At 43.4% G+C, this 25701-nt stretch overlaps 1 protein-coding gene across 5 annotated transcripts in view; it reads right to left on the reverse strand.

The window, feature by feature from the left end:
* UGT8 (UDP glycosyltransferase 8) overlaps positions 1-25072 on the reverse strand; it is a 36232-nt gene extending 11160 nt beyond the window's left edge. Inside the window, exons 1-3 of one of the 5 annotated variants that reach the window (XM_032108252.1) lie at positions 24532-24896; positions 22293-22362; positions 8385-9208 (exon numbers count right to left, since the gene is read on the reverse strand). In XM_032108252.1, coding sequence (XP_031964143.1) covers positions 8385-9206 — 822 coding nt within the window. In that variant the 5' untranslated portion in view covers positions 9207-9208; positions 22293-22362; positions 24532-24896. The other 4 variants (XM_032108251.1, XM_032108254.1, XM_032108250.1 and 1 more) reach the window with 4 other exon arrangements.
* Positions 25073-25701: the final 629 nt, after the last annotated feature.

Here is a 25701-nt window from a genome sequence, read left to right on the forward strand (position 1 = left end):
TACATATATTATAACTAACTCAAATTGTCACTTAAATGGTTTAAAAAAATAATAAATAATGCAAGTATCACCTAATGCCTATATTATCTATCATTTTCACCGAAGTTATTTTAAAAAATAATAAACAATGCATTCTAATGTATGAAAAACTTAAAGGACCTCTAATTAGAACACGGCGCCCAACCCTGCCAGGTCTCCGCTTGTTTCCATGTAAGTTCCGTGCAAATTCATGTCCTTTGGGAGAAATAGTACAGGACTCTGTGCTTGCATAGGGAGAAGAAGCGCTTATTGATCTGTGCTGTACTATAGGAGCGAGGGGGGAGGAAAAAAGAAATAAAATCCATCTTTTGACCAATGTGAGACAGGAATGCCATTGTGCCAGCCCCACTGTGTGGGCTTTGTTCTGCCTGGTTTTCTAATTAGCCATTCTCTGCAGGCCCCGGTGCTGAACACACAGCTGTGAGCAGGGAGTGAGGGCCCAGCTGGCAGTAACCAGTGGTGCCTAATACTGAGCTTTGTTTCAGATAAACAAAGTGCACAAATACAAACATAACCGGGTGTAATATCCGAAGCTTTCCCTGTTCAGCTGCTCGATTCAAATGCCCAATAGCACCAATGCCTGTTCTTTGAATATGGTTGCAAACCACCCTTTCCCCAAGGCAGAGCACAGGCATCCTCTGCAACTTCTCCTACAAAATGCTGCTTAGAGCAAACAAAACCAGATCTACTTTAAAATAAGAAGCCATCTTTAGAAAGGAGATACTCACTGATAAACAGAAAGGCATAGAGACCATTATCAGTGTCCAAACATTTCTGCTGTCCTCTAAATAGTACTTCTCTCACGTGACATATTTAAATTCTGCATTAAAACATTTTTATTTCAGATTTTACTAACATAACGTATCAGAACCCGTGGTCTAAGGTCATACAGGTACCCTTATACAACCTTCACTATCACAAAACAAACAGGACCATATCACATAACCTAAAAGTTATAAAAACCCATCATTCCACAGCAAACCCAGAGAAACTATCACTTCAGGCAAAGTAAGCTGCTTGTATTTACTTGCCATGAATTTTTAAGTGAGTCTAGAACCAAAAATAGGAGATTTTATTTGCTCAGGGCAGCAAAGGACACAGAACATCACAGTGAACGCCGAGGGCTGAGGCAGAGGATGGAGTCAGCCTCCCTGACTCCACACATCCAGCTACTTCTGCTGGCTCCGCATCACCCGGCACCTTGGTCACACTCCGAAGGTTATTTTCCACTGACTGAATTCCTGTTTTTTAAAAACAACGGCTACCCGGCAAAAGTGATTCTCCCATTTTATCAGGGCTTGGTCCTTTCCATATAATCTGTCTTAATTAAGTTCTCAGTTCAATTAAGAGCAGCCACACAGCTCCCACTGAGGACAGGATCCTCACGAGCCCCCATTTCCCTCTGCATTAATAAAAAGGTAATTGTTCTCTTCCCTGGGCTTTATTAACGAGACCTACCATACAAAAAGTGCATGCAGTTAATATACACACTATTTTTTTCATGTAATTCATATTGCCACAGAGTAAGGTAACTCCAAAAACGATACCTTGGGCCCATTAAAGAAGCATACTCAGATTATGGCATTAGACTAAATCCCTGTTTTCTTGCTGGCTAAAGCCACTCTACCAGTTGGGAAACAAACTCTAAAGATCTGAACCGTTTCCTATCAGAACCCCAAGCAGTACCAGGTACAGTCACCACATATTAACCTAACAATGCTGTTAAGTTTTTCAATACGAGACACAGATTCAGCCCTGCTGAAATACAGATGACTTTTTCCATTCACATTTCTCACTAATTATTTGATGTTTATATATATACACTGTGTATCTGCCTTCTCAAAATACAGTGGGTATACATTAAAAAAAAAGTCTTTAAAGCCTTACAAAACTTTCCAGTGCCTAAAACGTTGTATTTTCTTATCCCTGATTCTACTGCCTTTTCCCATTTAACATCCAACAGGGACAGAGCATTTAAGTCCATTTAACTTTAGAGAGGAATAAAATTCACACTTAACCAGAGTAAGGAAATGCAGTCCCCCAAGCCCTTGTCTTTGCTCCCATACCTGAGCCCCCTCTAGAGCTGCAGGCATATCCAGTGAAGCTCCTGGAACACGCTCTCCCAGAGCTAGAGGTCAACCAGCAAAGTGCCACGCAAGGACCTCCCTGATGCAAAAATCCATTACTCACCAGACCTCTGGCAAGCACCCTGGGAAAGCAACCTTGCCTTTCAAATGAATGGGAGGAGTGCAAAACAAGGAGCTTGCCCTTCAGGAGAGGTTATTAAAATCACTGCAGAGAGTAGCAGGTGTAGCAGAGGGATCCTCAAATCCAGGGTTCCAATTAAAAACCTTGCTGGCATTACCCCACAGGCAGCATTCTGTTAAAAAATACCCAAAAATCCACCCTCCTAAGCATGAACTTGCACACATGCACAGGAAAGTTCATGATTATCAAACAAATGCAAACCAAGGTTTTACCAACCCTCCTATAGTCTCAGTAGCTCCTTATGGAGCAAAAAACTCTACAGGAGTAAAGAAAAAACACTATTAAGAACGGAGACTAGTTTTACTTACTCTGTCTACAGAACACGGGGTCAAATTAAATTACAGATAATGCAGTTAAGAAGAAAATGGACAAGAAGATACATTTTAAAAACAGACCTCTGTATTACAGATACTGACATATACCTCACCCATAAATACACATGATAATCTCATTTAGGTGGGAAATTTTGTCTGTCATTGTCCTAGTATGACACCTGTGCTCTGTGGATGGTAGGAGATAGAATTCTAACCTGCAGCTTTAAGTCTTTTAATCTAATAACTGCAAGTTCTTCTTGATTTTCCTCTTCAGATAAAATAGCTTTTCTTTCTTCCTGGAGTTTACCCTCTCCCTTCTCTTTTTTTAAAGATCTACAAATACATGTAAAGTGTATATATATAAAATACCCATATATTTTTATATTATATTTATGTAAACAAGCCATCAGACATCACCATTCCTATGAAAAGCCTAAGATCAGCTGGCTTCTGAGACCCGCACCCTTGACTCCGACTCCCCTTGGTCATGGTTAACGGCAGAACACGCCGCCTGCAGAATTCCCCCTGTGAACAGCCTGGGAAGGTTCAGGCAGACGCCTCCTCACAAAACCCTTGCTCCAGACAGCTCATCTCCCAAAGCAAGATATTAGCCATAAAAAAATTATCCACTTCACCTTCAAGCAACTAGGACATCTGAAAAGCTGTCTTGATTAAAGACTTCTTTCTCCAAGTCAGTAATATTAATAATTAGGCTTGCTGCTTGCAAATGTTGAGTTTTGAGCACATTCCAACTTCCCAAAGCATAGGAACATGGTAGCCAAAATCAAGGATGTTCCAAATACCCCAGGAAAAAAGAATGCCCTTTGAAATCAATTCCTATCTTATGTTTTACGCTATAAATGGAGAAACATGGGAAGAACACTAGGTCATTATTTCTCCTCTGCAGAGGTCATTCCTCAGAATTTGGAAGTGATGCTCAGTTAAACCACTGCATGTTATCAAAGTGAATAAATCTTGTTAGTTTGTGTGTTCCAATAGGAACATGATAAATTAGAATATTTAAAACCACAAAGCCTGTTTACAGTAGTAGCTTATTAAGGTTGGGGTTTTTTCTGTAAGTAACTTCTGTTGCTTTTAGCTTTCACCATCTGACCTATCCAACATGTAAGGTCTCTAACTTTCATTTTCCATTCCCAATACAAACAACTGCTTGAAGTCAACAAATAACCACCCTGCACAGTAATCCATGAACCAAGTAAACTTGCTTTTTGATGGACAGCACAGGCTTGCTGAAGGTTGGGTGCCGCTTTGTCAGCTCATAGGATGCCAGCTTTATGTCTGGCATGTGCACCTGGAGGACCTACCTTCCTCAAGTTTAACTGGAGATACTTAACCAGGCTCCAAAATCAGCCCCGTGCCCTTCTCCCTGTGTCTTGCGTTAAACAGGCAGATGCTGAGTCACATTTCTCCTCAAATTTAAAATGCAGCAGTACAGCATGGTTCACCAGCCCTGTCCTACTGGAGCAGCTGAGACTGGAGACTACAGTTTTAGGACTGTGGGTACCTGGAGAGCTCCGGCAACGCTTCCCTGTGGATCAAAACATCAAATTCTGAGGGGGAAGAAGCTTTATCTAAAATATATTTCAGAGCCAAAATACACAATCATACAGTTCAGTACAGAATTTACACAGTGCTGCATCACCTCCATCATCCTTAAAAGACTTCTTTCCTCCCCAGCTGACAATCACATGCATTTTAGAATAGCTCTACAATTGCTTCACATCACCAGACACTTACTGTCCAAACTATTCCCCGGACTTCAAAAATAATACTAAAATGATAGTGCTACGCCATGCGCAAAAATCTACCGCTACAGTCTGCAAGAGCTGATGTGTCCTTGAATCCGAACGAAGGAGAAAAGCCAGGTTTAAGGAATAAAACATCTCTTGATTCTTCCACCTCATTTTCAACATAAATATCAGTATCAGCTAACACGCCTAGTAAACATACAACTGTCAGCAAGGCTCAGGGGGGCAAAAAATCCCCAAAAACCAAAAAACCCAAACACTTTCTAGTGAAGATACTTCAAAGCCACCAATTTGCTACATGGACTTCTATCTGTATAATAACAAGCTCAGATAAGAGATATCCGGGGAGAAGCGAGGAAGTTCCTGCAATTATCTGTTGACAGCTGTGGCTGAAAGGACAACTTATTACTCCAAAATAAGAACATCCTCCTCTGCAGCATAAATTTACTCAGGGACTGAGTATTTCCCAAGGCAGCTGCTTGTAGCACCCCTCAGCTTCCTGCCCTGATTCAGGGACATATCTTATCAGGCTGATTAATGCCTAGTACGCATCAACCTGGTCACAAGGTACAAAATGCCAGAGCAGAGGTTTCCCTGTTGTTGCTTAAAAAGGGGTTCCTTTAAAAAGCCAGCTCCATTCAGATCCCTCTGGGAAACGGTAGTGAGCAAGAGGCAGAGGAACCGTTGATTTTCCTAATGGCCAATGACAGTTATCTGGAAAATACTGCCAGGGAACACTATATCCTTGATAGTTTAAGTCACAGATGACCTCAAGGACTCAATAGCCAGTCTGTCTCTAGCTTTTCATCTTTCAAGGCTAATTCGGTTCACACTGTCCTCTATATTAATTCAACATACAGTTTTATGAGTTAAGTACACAAATCCTGGACTCTGTACCCATCACCCAGAAGTGAATAAAATTTGACATGCACATGGGATAGTCACGTCCTTGTCTTTTACTGCGCAGCACAGCACACTTTATGCAAGAAGTACCTTCTAAACTCAGTTTAACCAGTGAAAATGTCACCCTGGCTCTCACAGAGGACAAATGGAATTGCCTACGCAGAGCTTCGCAAAGCAACCATCAGCCCTCCACCACGGCAGAGCAGACTGACAGGGCATGCTCGGCTTCATCGGACCTCAGCAGGGATCGGAACGGGGAATGTGCCATCCCCAGGCATTGCAGCCACTGCCTGCACAGGTAAGGCTGACCCTGCCATGCTAAGGAGGGAGCCGCAAGGCACCGCAAGGAGCCGGGCAGAGCGGTGACCTCCAAAGGACCCGCTGCTCCCCCCGCTGGCTCCCCCTCCTTGGCACGCCGATCACTGCGACTTCCCGAGGGACACTGCGCCAAGCGAAGACCGACACCGGGGCACTGCCGGGGAGGGAGAGCAGGGAGGAGGATCGGAGCCTTCCCGAGGCATCTGGGCAAGCTGCAATCCAAAGACACGCTGGCGGTTTGTGTGCCACAGCCGGGGGCTGCAGCGTAATTGCTACAGAGCTCAGCAGCAGCTAAAAACCATGCTTGACACAAGCTAACTGCAAGATCAGCAGGGAGGATGTGCCCCAGGATCGAAATATTAATGCAGATGGAACAGCAAAGCTGGGTCAGTTTATGTGTGCATATAAATATAAAATATATTAACACAGATGACCAGAAAAGCTGGGTCAGGTTTGTTTCCCCTCCACATACACTGTAACATGCCATGAATATTCAGCACCCACTGCTACGTGCTACCTTTATAGCTGTGGTTTTCTAACTTCTCTTTCAAGAAGTTCAAGGAACAGGTGAAGAATCTGAGCAGCCACAAAACAGAGCTACCCCATCCCCTAGAATGAAAGAATGGCCACCCTGTAACAACTTAAAATATCTTGACATTTATCTCCTCATTGACTGCTTAATTGTTACTATCTGCCGCTTAAGATGCTACTTTTGAACAGAAAGCTAGAATTTAACTTATGTGTAGGCATCCTATTATGGTTAAACAATTTGCTTATTTTTGGGGGAGGAGGAGGGGAGAAGGAAAAAACTGTTGACGACACAGGGGTGCCACTACTGAGGTACGCAGGCAGTCTGATCAGGCATATTGGACTTGAAAGAGCACCCCTGATCTTTTTTCCTAATACCTCTCTAGCACACAAAGTGGACTAAGCTACTTCTTAGCAGTTTTGGTGAATTCAAGAGACCTGAAACACTTGTAATAACAGCTTTAGCGGGCAAATTCTAGTTACTGTGTCCAGCTACACACTCCCCTTTTCTAATCATGGTCCCTGGACAATAACATTACTTGAGAGAGCCCCTGAAGCATCACCAATTCCAGCCCAGTGCAGGAACATGAACTATCTCTGCTTCTGGCTCACCTTAATGCACCAAACTAGAAGCTGCAGAAAATAAATTAGCCAAGGCTGCTGCCTTGGAGATGCAGCAAGAGCAGAGAAGAGCCACAGCACTCGCTATCTGCACTCACAGTTTTCACCTGCCAGGACAGAGGGTCATTTGTGAATTTCATCCAACTGCTCAGCAAACAAACTGATTGCCCAATAATTTACCTACAATACACACCACAGGGATATGTGTAACAGCTTAGGCACGGACAAAATACAGGATAAAAGATGTACATGCTCACTTGGTGCCTCTCTCACATTCAGTGAAAACTTGTGCTTCGAGCACTAAGAATGAATTGCCTGATACAACAGAAAATAATTAAGTAATGTCTCAGCTCACAAATAATTACAGGTAGTTTCTTTCCCTGTAATAAACACTTGCCACCACAAAATCGACCTACAGGTCTGTTTAAAGGCCTCTATCACTCCTGTTACACCAAACATCAAAAGACACTAAACAGACAACGGTAACCTATTGCCCAAATTGATTGCACAAATACCTTTTTTCTCTTACAGAAAAAGAAAACATCAGTCTGGAAAATGAAGAAAAAACTCAATCCAGCCAGCAAAGTTTTCCTGGCGGGAATAAGGATGAACTTTTAGACAACCCAAGGGGACTTTTAGTCTGCTTTCTTAGGATAGCTGACCCTTCCTTACTACAAATACTGATGCACACATGGAAAGAACCAGTTAGAAGCACCACTGCTACGGTCATACAAAAAGCAAAAGCTGAAAGAGGCATTTTAGATTGAGCACCGCAGGTCTACCTACACCTTTTTATCATCCAGCCAAAAGCATCCATTAACAATCACCTCCAATTCAAGATCTATTTGTTTATGCACACACAAACAGAAGTGTAAATGACATGGTTTTCTGTGAGATGGTTCTGCCTATCACACACCACTGTATTGCTCAACAGGCATTCTTAGGTGTAACATATCAAAGATCACTGAAGTAATCAAACTTAATAATTAATCTGTACAGCCAGGATTTCTGGAGTCAGTCCAGTCACTACCACTGTTTCAGTCTGAAGTTCATACCTGACGGCCTGCACGTGCACAGTAAAAATTCAACTCTGAGCGCAGCCATAGTGTCACGTATGCCAACTCTTATCTCCATTTGTCACTCTGTACAGTTTTTTCATGCTTATATACTCATAGTCTTAAAGACACTATCAAACCTAAGGGAGGCATAAAAACAAATACCATAAAGACACCAATACCATGAAATTACCTAATATACCCTACCAGCAGGCTTCCTTAAGCATGAACAGTATTCATCCATTCGCCCTTGTTCCCATTTTAAACTATGTTTGGTTAGAAGCTACTGACGTGATTTCCAAGACAGAGTGCACTGTCTTTCACCGCTAGCGCACCATTAAGCATCTCACTCAAAAGCAAAATACTTCCTGCATCCACAAAAGATTCATTTTGTTGAATTTGTGACCAGTAGGTCCCCTCATCACCACATGAAGTGACTTCCAGGGTATATTTCACCAAGCAGCAACACAACAGGTCCCATCTGAAAAATCACTGCTTAAAAAGTGTCATTCATCACATGAGGTCAAGCAGAAACCACAGAAATTACTGCAAAACTCAGCAAACCTTACTTCTGGCAGAGGGCTGGCCGGCTTCGTTAGGATTCCTCCCACATAAACAACATTGGGTAGCGTAGGTCTCGGAAACTCCAGTGCTACATCAGTACAAAGCATCCACAGGCTGGATCCATGGACCAAGTCATACATGGACCTTTCTGGAAGAACCTTGTGTTTCTGCATTATCCTTTCATATTTTGGCAGAACCAAAAAACTAACTCCAAATCTTGAAATAAGATAAACGACAGTATTTTTAATCCTCTCAAACAGGTTCATGTGATCTGTGAGTAGCGAGTTAAATTCTGGAACATAGGACAGGGGAGCTGGAGCACCCACTTCTGCTGGATACCAGAGGCCAGTGGAAAACACAGCGTATTTAACCCCTAAAAGATGGGCTATAACAAATCCACACATCTCATTGGGATCTACCAGGAGCAGGTCAAATTTTTCCTGTTTGAGGGCACGCATGAGGTTTCGGTTGCCAACGATCATGTCGCAGTTCTTGGAGTAGTGGTCCAGGATATCAAACAGTTCGAGGGCAGTCAGTCTCCCCGAGAAGATACTCCTCATCTTGGACTGGAGGAAATCATCCGAGGTGCTGCTGTTAAAGATCCCTGGGTAGCGCTGAAGTCTGTAGTGATTAGATGGAGGAATCTCTCTGCCCTCAGAGAGGAGAAACACTGTCTGGTGACCTTGGTCATGCAAGGCTGAGGCCACAGTCTTGAAAATATAAAGATGGCTTTCAAACATAATTGGCGGCACAACAACAATTTTGGCAGCCCTCGCTATCCCGACAGCACTCCACAGGAGAATGAAGGCTGGAGCGTACGGCTTCATAGCTGAAAGGAGAAATAAGAGCATTACATCACAGACAACAGGACTACAGTTTGCAGTTTAAGCACACCACGCTTTTGTTAGCATGGTTATGAGCATTCCCACTACAAGGTCTTGTCTGATAGCTGCCCACAGGCTTCAAGTCGTCCTCCTTCAAGCTGCAGTTCTCTACTCTGATTTTAGCATAACATTTCTGGGGTTTTGTTTTCACATAAGCTAACGGGATAGAGAAGATAGAGGGCTTTTGTCCTACTAAAAGGACACATAAATTCATGCCACGTTTTTCTTTATGCTGATCAGACACATGGGAGTTGAAAGCCAAAAATCAGGCAGGAAGATGCTACCATTGAATAAGAAACAACTTTGAACTACCAAAAATGACACTCTGCTTACAAGAACAAGTGTAATAAAAGGAGTAAGTACTGCACACATGAACATTGCAACTTCCACTGAAGCACTTTAACAGGTACTTGATTCTGAATCTACTTAAATCGGCACTTAAACACCCACTTGAACACCAGCTCTACCTATGCTGAAAACCCCACTGCCATCCTAAATGCACAGTTCCTGACAGCAGCACACTGCTGAGCAGAGGGAAAACACCTTTTACACGTGGTTTGGTGATTTAAAATGCTGTATGCAGCAAAAGAAAGCAAAGTGCCTTCGAAGCACAGTGAGGACATGTCAGAAACCCCTCAGTCACCATCACCCTCCTAGGACAGAGAAATGAGTACAAGCCAAACCAAACAATCTGCTCTTTCCTCATGCCAAACCAATCCACGTGGATGCCTGAGTCTGTTGCAGTGTCCTTTATAAATAAGAACAACAGATAACACTGCTACTCAGTCCTTGTTATCTCCCTACAATATAGTCATATAACCTTCCTACAACAGATTGCTCAGGACTTTTTTTCAGTTAATGTTACATAGGTTACCAGCTCACAAATGGAGCATCTCATATTTTATATAGCTATTTATAAATTCCTACATTCCTATACACTTACTATGTAATAAGTTTAAGGAGCTTTTTGAGTTGTATTACCCTATAGCAAGTTTTCTGAAGGACGTCCCTTTCAGGTAGTTGTAGACAGCAATTAGGTCTCCCCTGAGCTTCTTTTTCTCCAAGTTCAACACTCCCAGCTCCCTTGGTTACTTCTCACAGGACTTAATTCTCCAGATCCTTTACCAGCTTCACTGCCTTTGTCAGGATGTGCTCCAGCAACCTCCATATTTTTCATGAGGTGAGAGACCCAGAACTGGACACAGCACTCGAGGTGTGGTCTCAAAGTGCCAAGTACAGAGGGAGAATCACTGCCCTGGCCCATGCTCAGTTATCCTGAACAGGACCCTGCTAGAGGATAACACTCCTTAGCTAAGAGAGGTGTTAGAAAAAAGTAAGTAAAAAATGGCTTGCCAATGAAACATCCAAGAAAAATGATAAATCAAACTTGGAAAAGTCCCATTTTTGATTCCACCTCCCCATGCTAGAAGCATTCCCATGGTATTGAGTTACTGCTCCTGTCAACAAGGGCAACATTAGAAAACCATGAATGGAGGTGCAGGACTGGGAAACTCAGTTATGTTTCTATCAGCAGCAGAAGTCAAAGGTTACAGGAGCCTAAGGGCTGATCATGATGCAATATGTTGCCACAGGCCAGCTCTACTTCCATCTCCTGATCCGAGGCCTAGAGCACAGCACAGAAGATACAATCCTCAGCCCTAAGGCATATTTTCCATAGCTGGGGTGACACACATGCCACCAAAAGCCATGGGAACTACAGCTATCCTTCCCTAGGATGCTGACAGTGTTTCCCCACTGCCTCCTCTCCCCACACTTACCTGGCAGCCAAGTTTTAAACGGGAATCACATAGGACATTCTACTCCTTGCAAAGGTATTACAAATACTAACAAGAAAAGCTGGCAATATAACCAAAACCATTTACCAAACATTATTTTTTATCCTCTTGCAGTGTATCAGTGACATGAGATGACAACGCACTTCCCTGGCAGTCTATCCCTTGTGGTACCTTTAGAACTGGTAAAACAATAATCACTTCTCCAAAAACTATTATGCAACTCCCCTTTTCCACATAAGTACCTTCCATGGGAGCTGGAAAATATATGTACAGGACCTGCCAAGCTATAGAGATATTAAACACATGACACTATTAGAAAAATGCCGATTAAGTGACATTTTTACTGGCAAAAATTGCATTAACCTTCTATGGAACTTCTGGCAGGAACCTGCAGCCTCATCATTTCATGCCCTGGCCAGACAGAAGCAGGGAGCTCAGGTTAGAATTTAGTAGGAACAAGGGCAATAGGTAACAGCATTCTGTAAGCCAATTAATCATGAGCACAATTCCCATTTGGCAGACTGGGACTGGGGAACAGGTGGGTGCCCAGGGCCATCAGCAAGGCATCAACACACAACCACCCAAGCACAGCTCCAGGCTCTCTCCCAGACACTCCGCCACTCCAACTGCCCTCAGCAATGAGCTCCCCCCGCACCACGGGTATTGCCACCGGGACAGACTTGCCTATTCCAGTGGCAATTTCTGATTCAGCTCATACCCAAAAGCAGCAAGCAGTACCCAGGCACAGGAGGCATTCCAAGGGTCAGGAAAACGCCACGGTGGTGCTCAGCTGGGAGCCAGCTAATTTCAACTAGAGCTCAGGGATTCTTCCTACTAACTCCCAGTCACACTCCGGCAGTAAACTCCCAGAACAAATCACTTGCCAAAATAAATAAAAAGGATCAATGTCCAATGCAATTGCTTTTCATTTCTGCACGCCAGGAGCATGAAAAAGAATGATCAGGTGTCCTGACAGAAAAGAGGAAAGAAAAGCCCTGAGACAGAATGATACATTTCTCCAGGATAGTTAACAATATAAAACTATTCTGTACCTCTATCTTAAGTACTTCTTCTTAGGATTTGCCTTCGTTAAGTAAGACTGTTTCGGCGTCTGAGCTGGCATGTAACATCCTTTTGTCACAGAGGGTGAAAAGGAAAATTCAAGTTTGCTAAAATTTAAAAAACCCCCAAAACATAACATAACCCCCAACCAAACAACATTCATAAAATGATCACTGAATTGAAGCCATTCCTTTCAGCCAAAAAAGCCCTAAAAATGAGGATACGGAGAAGAACCAGATGCCGAGTAGCTTTATAGTAGTGAAACCTGATTGTAAAGAGCTGATTGTAAAGAGGTCTCGTATTGGAGCACAGCAAGAAAAAGTCAAAGACATACCAAGAAGTTAAATATTAAACCTACTCCAACAGCTACTCAAAGTTAATGACCTATAGTGGGGGTTTTCAAATGAAAGAGAAAGCATGAGTTTTAAAGCATTACAGAAAACCAAGCACACTCCTGACAGTCAGACTGTTGGAGAGATGCTTTCAGCTGACCAAAACACTTCTAAGTCATGGTGGTTTTTTTTTTTAGGAAGTATTTTTCCATTCACCCAGAAGGACCAAGCAGGACCTACAACAAGAAGCGTGACTACACAGAAAATAATGACTTTCAGAAGAAAAAAATAGGAGAGAGGATCCTTCCCCCCTTCTTCACAAAGCTCTGACACTTGAAGGTTGGACAATGTGGAAATAAACTGAATGACATTGAAATAAGTGTAGTGCCAGTTGGCTTTTATAATAATAATTTAAACATTAAAATCTAATGTAATTTATATAAACACCAATCTTAAATTATTTTAGATAAATTCCAATTAATAATTGGTGTAACTGTCAATTACAGTCCTGGAACACGTACCCAAGATTACATGTAGATTTGCTGCCAATCCTTAATAATCTGCTAATCACTGCTAATAGAACTTTCTGGCACGTTTGAGGGTTTTTTCTGCTTTACATCACTGGCTGCCTACCTTCTATTTCTGAAACTCCGAAATAGCTATTTTCAAGCCACCAATACCATTGTCCATGTTTTCCTCCATTGTAGAGAAATCTAGAGCAGAAGAGCCTCTCAATCATCTCCATCCAGCACAGCCTGAATGCAAACTGCTCCCATGTTTATCACTACTCAAAAGATGAAACAGTTCTTAGGCACTCACACAAAAGGATATAAAAAGTCCTTTTTATTCACTAACACTCCTGATTTCTAAAGCAGCAAAGGAAGTTTTACAGAGCTGGAGTTAAGCGATGCAATTTGCTTTTTTAAGTTCCTCATTTCCTTTCATCCTTTCTTTAAATTTGCTAACGTTTGTTGAGTTTACCTGGGCAGTTTGAGCGGGACTTCTGCCAGGAAAGGTGCCCTTCATTCCAAACAGCAGTGCTCTTCTGAGAGCAAAGGAGCAATCTCTGAGCTGCTGATCACTCTCACCTTACCCAAAGGGCTCAAATTACTCATTACAATTTCACAGAGACAGCACAGGTTAAAGGATCGGGCTGCCACCTCTGCAAGCCCAAGTCTGGGAGCTAATCAGTAATGAAATTACTATGCCCAAAAGGAAAACTAATGTGCGCATCACAGGAATATTATTTTTTTTTAAAGGGGAAAAGTGGGATTTTCATGCATTTCAGCAAACTGTGTGTACTACAAACTGCCACAGTTGTGGCACTAACATGCAGATTTATTCCTTCATCTCGGTCTCAGTATTGTTCCCCTCCCTTTACTACAGCTCATTACAAAAAACTCAGCGTTTTAGAAGAAAGAACGCAAACTCTGCTCTTGGGGCTGTAAACTCTCCAAAACTTCGTATTAGTGGCTGAACCAATGAGACCAAAAAGGCAGAAACAAATAAAAAATATTCTTTTTGTATTTTTTAAAGGAAGACGTATTTCATCTGCAACTAAACTTATATTAAAAGTTGCAAATCTGATGCAGTTTCCACATAGGTAGAGGGACCTTGAGCAGTTTTGACTTATGTACAGCAACCACCCATGCCAGGCTCCAGAGCCAGTTGCTTTTCTCCCACTAAGGCAAATGTGACCTCTGTTATCCCACCTGTTTGTGCCTCCACCTGAGGTCAAAAACTGGAACCATGAATAGGGCAGTGTCATGTCAGGAACCAATCCCACCCTACCATGTCCAACTTCAGCTTTCACCACAGATGAACACAGACAGTGTGTTTATTTCTCTTAAGATCAGAGGTACTGTAGCTGTAGGAAGAGACACGTGGTTGAAAGCACAGCAAGAGAAAGGATGAGGGAAGTTGAAGAACAACTGGTCGTGGAGAGCACTACAAACTGCCTCTGGGAACAAACCAAAAAACCACCACAAGCAGCTGCTGACTATGGTTTACTACTGCCCTTAATAGAAAGGAAGCATTAAAACAGGGAAAGAAATGACAAGTGATCTCAGATTGTTACCTGACATTACCCAATTCACTGCCACTCCAGCCCTGCCCACTCAAAACCCCATTGACACCAACTTACTTCACGTGCAATTCTGTTTGGTTTAGCTACTGAAAACAGGTTTACAGGTAAAACATGGTACCCAGCCTCCAGAGGCTTGTGAGCACCTCAGTTATACAAATACAGAGCCAAGCCCTATAACCCAGGTTGCATGACCAAAGGCCCCGTAAACAAAGCCTTTTATCAAGCCCAAGATAGCCAGGAATGACTCACAGAAGGCACTTGCAGTTAAGTGTAATGCTGAAAGACAAAGAAAATATTTCAAGACAAAGGGTTTCACCAATACTGAGTACAGGATTATTCTATGCTAAGAGAATACATACACTTATCCCAAATCTTAGCTGTGTCAGCCACATACATGCAGTTGACATTAAAGACAAAGTATATACACATGCACACAAACATGAATGAAGTGCATTGATTCAAAACTGTGGAGGAGTGACCAAAGGAAAACTCCTTCCTTCTACACATTCTTCAAGATAGCTCTAATTTTCCACATTCCCCCAAAACATTTTAAGATTTAACAGCAGCTCACATCAGCATTTTTTTGCCAAGCACCCAGAAACGCTACCTATGTGAGGAAACGCACTGACCAAATTATGTCTGACAGTGAATCTCAGAAAATAATTTTATCATGGAGACAGGAATTTTTAATTAGTGGCATAACAGATGACAGTAAGGAAGACCACAATCTTCAATCTTGAAGTGCAACTTGCCTCCTAACCTCTTTAAGCTGGGAATTGTAAAACATGTTCTTAACCCATAATACTGTTTGCTGTGCTGTACATAATCCACAGGCAATCCAAAATACTACTCCATAATCCTTTAGGAGCATTACAGTAAATCAGGCCCACAAACTGACTTCAGGCACCAAACTGCAGTTTAAGATTAGGAAGCAGCTGGCACTAAGCAACCCACGTGCTGAAAAGCAAGAAACCCATCAGAAATGCGGGAACATGCAAAGCTGCAGAGCAACAAACCAGGAAATTATCTGGGAAGAGACTCTGCTAACAGGTATTGTACAACCTTTGGATCTATGTCCTTAAGTTTTCCCTATCACACATCCTGTTACTAATTGCTGAGGCACAGTGTGTGCTGTGATTGCTATACTGTGTTGCAACGTTTTAGATGAGTACTGTGATTTGGCTTTCAACCACAGGCTCCTTTTCCAACTAAATGAATAAACTAAGAAATTAGCAAGACACGTGTATCAACAAGAGCAGGCTTTTGCATTTGCTTTGTACAGGCTCCCAAAAAACATCTATCCAATGACTGAAGCATTTCAATGAGTACAAAAACTCTTTTGTCTGTGGATGAGATGTAAGATTTATAGGCATTACAATGTCACTGCAATCCTCTATCAGACTTACTGTGTCAGCTATGCAAACAGCAAAGGTGCTATTAAGAGGGAGTCAAAAGGATATGCAATTTAGGAAACCACTTTTAGTGACAACTTACCGTACGTGCAACAGGTTTTATCAAACACTGAAGGGTTTTACCTAAGCTTTTGTACTCAACCGTGGTAGAAAAAGGGTTTTAGAAATCCTCACTCCACAGGTAGGCAGAAGAGGCACTTGATCAAAATACAGGTTTTCCACTTCATACACAAAATATTTTCAGTAGGCATGCTAGTAGACAGATCTTTCAGAAGTTACATGGGACTACAATTCACGTGCAAGGCATTCTGTCCCAGTTAAGATGACTTTATAGCAAGTGGTCAAAGTATAACACTCCTGGTAACACTTTGGCACTGGCTTTCAGAAAGAAGCGCTCCAGGAATCTTCATGGTTATGGAATACTGTCCCAAACTTCTGAAAAGACTTATCATATCTAAAAAGATTAACTATTTACAAATATTATCTTTATGAAGTGATTATATTCTAAAACTACTTTGGATTTCCAAATCTATTACTAGTAATAATTTGATCTTTTAATCAAGTCCCTTATAAATCCAAGCAACGCCTGCATGCTTTGGGGTCATAATGCTGCAGTTCTGACTTGATCAGCCAAGATCTGATTTACCTGAGAGTAAAGGATTTAAGTCTAATTCAATATTTTCATAACATGAACTAAGTTACAACAAGGCAAAGGCACCTTCCACCCCTTAACTACATTCCTTAACACTCTATGCACTAAAACTGAGCAAATAATATGCAGTAAAAAAATATAAACTTTATTGAAGGTCAGTATTGTACAAGTACCCATTTTCTAAGTTCAGCCCAAGTGACTGCATGGAAGTGAGTTCCATCAAGATTTTAAAACCTGTGAAACATTAACCTCTGTAGACCTACCAGGTAGGGTAGTCAAAACAAATCAAAATACATTCTTGACGCATTTTAATAACCCAAATAAAAGCAAATAGAGCAAGAACAGCCAGTCCTTTTTGTTCTGTTTTGCACTGGGCATCTCAAACTGGGCATTTCTAGATCCCTATAATTTGTGATACTTTACACAGTGAGGATTAACAAAGCCAATAGCTTACACATTGCTCCAAAACCTGTGTGCCTTCCACCGAGGGCAACCTGACGCCATGTGCCAGCAGCTCGGATTTCTCCGCATTGGCGCTCTCCATTATGCAGCTCTGTTCCTTGTTGCCCATGGTTATCCCACCCCCAGCACCTTGGAAAGACAACTGCTGACTGCACACAGCGAAGAGCCATCTGTCTGCAAGCGAGACACACATATTCCTTGTGGAGAGACTTGTCTGCTTCATCCAACACAATGTGAGAACCTTTCCTGACAAATTTCACGTCTTCCTTCACAGCTACCGGCAACTCACACAAGACACGGTATTTTGGCAACAACATTCAAGTCCCTTGATAAAGTCCCCTCAGCTCCTGGAGACCTTTCTTTCAAGTACCCAGACCTGAAACCATAAGCTTCTTGACAGGCCATTTTGCACCAGAAAGAACCAGAAATATTGCTGTGACATCCAGGGCTGGGGGTAGTAACAGAGAGAAGCCAACAGGTTACTCCACCTTTCCTGGGGACACCAGTGCTGGTGAAGATGAGTGGCCCTGCTCCTGCTGTGTGACCACAGTGCCCTAAAGAGCTCAGGAACAGAATAACTCACGACAGGACTAAGTGCTGAAAATAAAAGGAAACCTTCTACCTGCAGAGAGCATGAGACACAAGTGCCACAGCAGCTGATGGAGACAAAGATGCCTCCACTGAAAGGTCAAAGCTGCCCCTGAAGTCTTTGCTCTCACACTGGCATCAAAAGACAGGCTGAAATAGTGGCTGAATGAAGAGCAAAAAAGAAAGAAAAAAGGAGAAAAAAAGAAAAAAACCTGACTCTGATTTTCAACACTTTAATTAGCAACTGCATCTCCTTTGATAAAATGACCCTCTGAAGAAGGGGCTGGAGGAAATTGCAGTGCACTTTGTCGTGAGCTTAATTCATTGGTGCCTGTAGTTATATGCTACCATCACCCAAGCATGAATTTTCCCTCACGAACAAGCCTCAGGACCTGAAACAACACTAGTTTTAAACTTAAACCCACTTGACTGGGACTTTCTTTTAACTTCAATAATTATTGGGGGGATGCTTTGCCTTTCACTCCAACTGGCTTCAGCTTGGTACAAGCTCTCCCTGGTCACGCCATCACATGACACCCAGAAGCACTCAATGAATTTCTTTGTTCTGTTTCTGACTTCATCCTATAGCAAATAAGCACATTTTAACAAGCCACACAATCACAAAGGAAGCTATCACAGGTTTGTTTCTGCAGTGGGAAATACAACTTGGAATAAAGTAAAAATACTTGGTTTCATCATGCTCTGCTCTTATTCAGCTCAATTAAAATAACTGCAGCAACACCACACATGCCAAAACCATTCAGCTTATTCAGTCTGTTAATTAATAGCTGCTGTTTTGAAATTTACAGGTTGGTTTCCCTCAAATTCAGTTGTTGTCTGTTGCTTTCAGACCTGTATTTTGGAGCGCCTGCTTTGAAGTATCTCCTAGTAGAATCTGGGCCTAGAATAAGGATAAAAGCAGCATAACAGCTTTCCTACACAGTTTAATCCTGAGATTCTGATTTTAAGAGCAAGACCACATCACTTACCAGAGCTACAAGGGACAGAAATCAACTTGGGAATCTTCTGAAAGGTGCAAAATGCACTCCAGTAAGGGTTGGGGCTTTTTTTTTTTTCTTGTAGCTGTATAAAAATTTTTAAATACACATAAGCTTCCTGTGAATTTCCAGCACCAGTAGTTGACTAAGACTAGAGCATAATTCCAGAAAGGAATGGTCTAAAGACAGGGTTTGTAGATTTTCAAAGACAGTCCAAGACTTAAGTACAATCTGTTAATTCCCAAATATTAGGGAAAAGAGAAAATAAATTCAAAGGCTACAGAAGATCAAGACGAAGACGGCTCCCATCTCCAAGACCACAATTTCCAGAATGATCTGGGTGTAAAACCAAAATAAATGAACAATAAACCATCCACACACACCCCAAGTGGTTCTACACATGCACATGTCTGTTCCTACCCACCAAAATGGATATGAATAAATAATAATTAATACTTCCCAGGTATTCCTCCACTTCTGGAAAGCAAATTAACTTTCTGAACATGAACACTAAGTCTCTGATGGCGGTTTATAACAAAAATAACTTTACAGCTTACTGCTGTAGTTCAGTTACTTCATTAGTAAGCAGTTTAAGGCAAGACTGATTGTCTAATACAAGTATAGTCTGAGATAAAATAATGTGGAATACTCCAATCTTCAAGTGTACTTTGATGAAAACAACGCTAATTGATAAACAAGCAAAATAATTACCAAAGTGTCATGAAGCACAGTAACGAATGATTTATCATTATGAGTGGTTAAGGAAAGATGCCAGCTTTACTCCTGTATTTTACACAGTCAGATCTGTTTTTCAAGATTCTCAACTTGAAAAAAAAAAATTCAGATAATCATCAACTGTCCTTGGGCAAGTTTCCACACAAGCCCTCACAGGATTTACACCAACAGCTCCCATTTACTTTTAGCCCCACAATTCTTGGATGCTCCAAGCACTAGGCTGGCCTATCCAGACATGTTACTGAAATACACATGGGAATTTTCCACTTTGCACTGCTGGGAAGCAAAATGTGTGCGGACAACACTTCACACAAGCGTTTTAAGCTCGATTACTTATGATAAAATTTTGTGCCCAGGGACCAAACACCACAGGCATCACCACACACCCCTCAAAGCTCAGTTTCAGGAAATAACATTCTTCTAAGGACCAGCAAGGCTTGATCAGGGGTGTAATTCTCGAACAAAGCTTTCTTGGCATCTACATTGCATTGGGGTACAGGTTTCAACTGAACTGTGGTGACTTTGGATAATGCCAAACCCAGCTCTCCAGTGACAGCAACCTTCTAGTCAAGAACACTCCTGAGAAGGATACTGCTACAAGGTCTGCCTCAGCACACCGCGCTATTGAAAAGAAGCGCTTTTGAGCAGACGTTTGCATTATGGTAAATTGGCAGAAGTGGCTTCCCAAGCAAACCTACAAAACAAATATTTAGCTCCTTGCAAACAGCACCTATGCTCTCTAACCCTAACTATCTCATTTTAAAAATCCCTAGTACTTATAAATCTGAAGCAGATACTACATAAAGTACTACCACAGCTGCTGGGGCTGCTCATGGCAGTGGGCTCTGCAGCCACACTTCCCACCTCACCTCACCAGCAAGCTGTGCATCTTGTGCTGAAAGCCATATCCTGGGTAAATTCCTGTTCCTCACCCAGATTTCATTCAGAGAGAGATGCGCCTTTCGCCTCATTTGCGGTGTAAGCCAGAAAACACCTCACCTTGCCCCAAATTTGAGTATTTTTCAGTTGAAACATTAAATTGGGAAGATAACAATGATGTCCTGGAAATAAAGCTAAGGGCAACACATGAGTACTGGCCATGTGTTTTCTTGAGTCCTTTTTGTTTCTCTTTTTTGTTTGCTTTGTGCTGGGGTTTATGGTTTGTTTTTTTTTTTTTAAGCTAATACTTAATTTTTGTTGAAAATTTTTGCAATACTTTTTAAAAAGTGTATTTCATGAATTGGTCTTCTTGGCATGAAAGCACCTTATTCATTTGACTTAAGTAACTTTCAAATTGGATGGGGGCCATGGGAAAACAACCCAACAAAATCAAATACAATATATGTAACTGCATTTTAATCTAAGTCCTGGATGTCTAAATTTAATGTTTGCAGGTTTTGTTACACTTATGCACTCCATCTTCTGGCATAACAAATAAATTAAATACCTTTTATGATTTCTCTAATGGAGTATAGTCTTGAATTAAGAAATTTGGAAGGTCCTCCAACCTCTACATTGACACTGTTACCTCCTTCTAAATACACTGAGACACAGCCTTAATATTTTAATTTTTTTAAAGCATGCTGTTTCTGCAGGGCATCAAGGCTCATTTCCAGCTCAGCTCAGAATCAGAAGCTGACTCAAGACTTCCCATTAACTCTCCCTTTAGTTACTGAGTAAGAAGGGAAAACAGTCTTAAGTTGCTTATTTTTTGTGAAGCTGAACCATCCATTCATAGGAGGAAAGAACAGCACAGAGCAAAGAAAGCTATGCTTGTTTCTCTACACAAATAAAATTACAGGCATGACAACCGTGCTGTTTAAGAGAAATGGTCATAACAAACTGGTTTATAACCACAGTTTTGGCTATAGACCATTTAAATGCTTATTTTTTACAAGGAATATCAGGACCTCACACCCTGAGCATTTTAACATACATACACCCAAGTGCCATAAAACATCAAAAATAATTCATCAAAGGGTTCAAGAAACCTTATGTCATAAGCCTTGGAAATTGCCTCCAAGCATAGCTGTCCTGGGGGAAGGACAGAGAATTCTATTAAAGGCTTCTAGGGTATTTTACTTCCTGGAAAACAAGAAGAGGAGCCCTCTACAATACCTATTCACAAACACTTGGAGCTGTATCAGGATGACAGTTTTCAGCCCAAAGATACTTTCTAAAACAACAATAAGAGGTCAAACCATGCTGAAATTTTTGTGAGGACAAAAATACCAACAAAGGAGGTGAATGATGTCAAATGCTTCTCATGTATCAGCATTTCTCAAACACAGTTCTGTTCTCTTCACAAATATGACTTTGAAATAATCAAACAGAAATAAAAATATTTGTTGAAAGTCTAGATCTGGAAGAAAAAAAGGTATTTCATTTGCTAAGCATCTCGTGAATTTGGTCTCACCACAAACAACCCAATAGGCTTTAATACTGCAGTGGGATTTCTCTTGTAAGTAAAAGACAGGGCACTTGACCAATAAGGAATAAACCCTGTACTATTCTAAAGGGAGCAACCTGGTTAAAACAGTCATGTGGACAAAAAGCACTTCAAAGAGCCCAAAGTGGAAAAAACCCCAAAAAAGTGGGCATGTGCACTAAACACTCAGCAATTTAAGTCAGAACTAATCTATCTCATGTTCAAGAAAGTCAATTATAAAATAACCAAGTCAGGACAGACGTTGTTACACTTACAAATATAATTACTGCAGAACATTTTTCAAGTAGTAGGAAGTGTACTCCAGCAAATCATACCCTCTGTGCCCTCACAACAGGTACAGAGAAGGCCATACACAAAGCTATGCCAGTAAGGCACAACAGCTGGTAGCCATTCACCAAGATGAAATTGTCACCAATTCAATCCACCAAAACCAATCCACTGCTTCATGACCACTTACTCAGCAAGTCACTTTTCTCCAATCCACTCGCACGGGCAAGGAGAGGACTCAGAGCTCAGGTGACACCACCCTGCACAGAAGAAGGATGCAGGATCATTTCAGATGTCCTCTCCTCCAGCCCTGTTAAGCCCCCGGGTTTCTCCTCCCAAATCCTGCTTTAGAACAACACAACTGTTTAGAAGCACCCTAAGAAAATAAAACTTAGCGTTTACAAAACATCGACATGATTCTCACCTCAGAGTCTCAATATTTAACAGATACATCACAAAACAAATATTTTCTTCTCTCATGTTCTATAAACAGCTTCTGTTAACACGAAGCATGCAAAAAAAAAAAAAAAAAAAAACAAAGCAAAAATAACTCAAGTATTTTGTGCTAAGTACTCATTTCCTTGTATTTCAACTGAAATATTTTCACAACAGCATGAAAACTATCTCGCAGCACAAGACTCCAGCACAAACTGGAGTCTTTTGGAAAAGAAAAGCCACTGCAGTATCCAGTGTTCAGCCGGGAGCAAGGACCAAAACCAAGGAACAAAACCAAGGAAATGCGAAGCAAAGGTTAATTGCACACTACGTAGTGTCGGTGCTTTAAAACTAGCTCAGCTAAAATAACTAAGTGACCTTGCACGATAATTGCTTGGAAAAGCAGGCAGGCAGCTTCAGATTGCAAATGTTAACTGAGAATATGTTCGTAATAAAAGTCTGGAAATAAGTGGTATCATGTAAATGATGCCATAAATTAAGCCATTTGGTCGTAACATTAAAAAAAACCAAAAAACCACCAAACCAAAAATACTCATTTCAAGATGTTTGCTTTGGGGGAGGAGACCTTCAAGGATGCCTACTACTGGAGTTACTCTCTGCTGTCCATCCCCAGGGAACTCTGATGAGCATGCAAAACGGGCTGCGCAATTCCCAATGATCCCCTGTTGTTCCACGGCCAGGGCTCAGACGAGGAGGTAGACGGTAAAAGACAAGATGCCACTTGACCTCCGCTTAAACACCGCAACTTCAGCGATGTGTCGCCTGAAAAGTTCACGCTTGACCGTTTTCCTCCTTTTTGAGCCCAACCGGGAAGCGCAGTAGCACTTATGCAACGCTGTTCCTTCAGAGGCGGCTGGGATGTGGAAACTCGGAGAATATCCAGGGAGGTCACTGCATCCCAGGCGCGCTGGGAGTCATCCCAGGTCTAAGATGTCCCTCACACCACGTCCCCAAGCTGGCAGCCGGGTGGCAACCCAACACGGGGGCCTCTGCGCCCACACACCACGGTGTTACCCCCGCTGACAACACCGCGGGCCGGCTGTCGGCGACACCAAGTAGTTAAAGGGGAGCCGCCAAAAGAAGCCAGAATTCGGTGTCCGAAAAGCGGCGGCTTCCCGCGCCCCGCCGCTCCCGCCCTCAGCGCCCCGCGCGCGCCAAGCACCGCGAGCGCGCCTCCCCTCAGGGCTGCGGAGCCGCCGCTGAGGGACCCCCGGGCGGGTGGGCGCCCCCTCAGCCTTCCTGCCCCCTCTTCCCTCGCGGCGCTCAACCTCCCCCAAGGAGCAACGCCGGCACCTGCCGGGCTTCTCCGCACTCACCGCTGCGGCGCCGGACGACGACCACGCCAGAGCCCGCCTGGTGAGCGCCCGCCCGCCCGCCGCGCCACACAGGTACCGTGCGCGCCGCCCCTGGGCCCCTCTTCTCTCCCCGCCCGAGCGCCCCTCACGAAAAGGGCGGGAAGGGACGCGTCCTTCTGACGCCCCTCAGGACATGGCGCTCCCCCACATTCCCCCAGCTCCCTCCTCAGGTCACACCGTCCCCTCCCTCGGAGACACCGCATCGACGCGGCTCCCCTGCGGCTCCTTCCCCACTTCTATGGCTCTTCCCCTCAGCCCTCCGGCTCTCACCCCCACTCCCATGGCTCTTCCCCTCAGCCCTACGGCTCTCACCCCCACTTCCATGGCTCTTCCCCTCAGCCCTCCGGCTCTCACCCCCACTTCCATGGCTCTTCCCCTCAGCCCTCCGGCTCTCACCCCCCCCCCTTCAATGGCTCTCCCTCCTCTCGCTCCACTAGACCCTCCACCGCGGCCGCCCGGGGGCTTCCCCTTGCGTTGCGGGAGGAAAGAGGGAGAGGGTAGGCTGGAACAAGCAGCGAGATGGAACGAGAGCCCTCCTCCACCTCCACACCCGGACCCTCTGCCCCGCGCCGCAGCCGGGAGCGCCTGGCCCCCCTCGGTACCGCCGAGGCCCCTCACCGCTCTCCCTTCAGGGCCGCTCCTCCGCGTCGCTGCCTCTGGTAAGGAGCCGACGACCGCAGCTCCGCTCGGGGCTCTTGTCCTTCAGCCGGGTCCGCCCGGCCCGGGCTGCGGCGCTGCTGCGGCGCCGGGAGCGCCGGGCCCGCCGGTGCCTCCGCCCGGGCTCTGCTGCACCTGCTGCGGGGCTGGGCTGCCCTGCGAGCAGAGGAGGCTCCCTCGCTCCGTCCTCACTCAACTTCTCATCACTCCGGGCTGCCCCCGCTCCGCCCCACCGCATGCACCGGCGCTACCGCTCGCCCCCGGCTCCGGGGAAAGGCTCGGCTGCCCTCCCGCCCCATGCACTGCCCCGCTACCGGGACGGCGGGCAGCTCCCGGCACAGGGCAGGTCTCCTGTGCCCGCCTCTGGCGGGAGGGACCGGAACCGCCTCCGCCAATCAGCCCCGGCGCAGCTGCTTTTCGGTTCCAGCCCCGTGCCGTAGGCAGGGACACCTGGTCCCATGGACCGCGTTGCTGTAAGCCAAGTCCCAAGCGCTTCGCTAGTTAACTGCCGACTAAACAGTGTAGTTATCCCGCCCTCTCTCACCCGGCAGACTTTAAACACAGACGCTAAATCTCCAGTTGGTTTTGTGTGTGTGTGGTTTGGGTGGATGTAGATTTGTTTTGGTTTTTATTTTCTGTTATTCATTTATTATTTGCCAGTGATACATCAAAATTTAGTAAAACTGTAGTCTCATAGCTGACAGACAGTAAAGTCCTTTGAAAGAACAAGATTTGGCCCCTCACCTCTCATACGCTCTAACGTCTAAACTTTCCCTGTTTCTTTTAACTTACAAGTTTGCTGGAGTTTTTGCAATGAGCTTTAAAGGACAGCAATTCTCAGATTATCTTTTTGATTTGACAGATCAAGTTACTCCTTTAAGAAAAGTGAAGGTTTAAGTTTCGTCAGACAAAACAAAAAAGTTAATGAAATCGGAATGATAGGTTAATGAAATGGCATGATAAGAAAAATTAACATGAGCTTTAAATTGATCTCCATTCTAGTCAAGACGGCTTGCAAAAGAAAATGAAACTTTACTTTCATTCAAATCAATCCAATTTATTTGGGACATAAAATTTTTCTTTATATTTGTTATAGAGCTTTTTAAGAGCTCTTTTGTTTCTCACATAAAG

This window comes from Corvus moneduloides, chromosome 5, assembly GCF_009650955.1.
Source record: "Corvus moneduloides isolate bCorMon1 chromosome 5, bCorMon1.pri, whole genome shotgun sequence".
Lineage (NCBI taxonomy): Eukaryota > Metazoa > Chordata > Aves > Passeriformes > Corvidae > Corvus > Corvus moneduloides.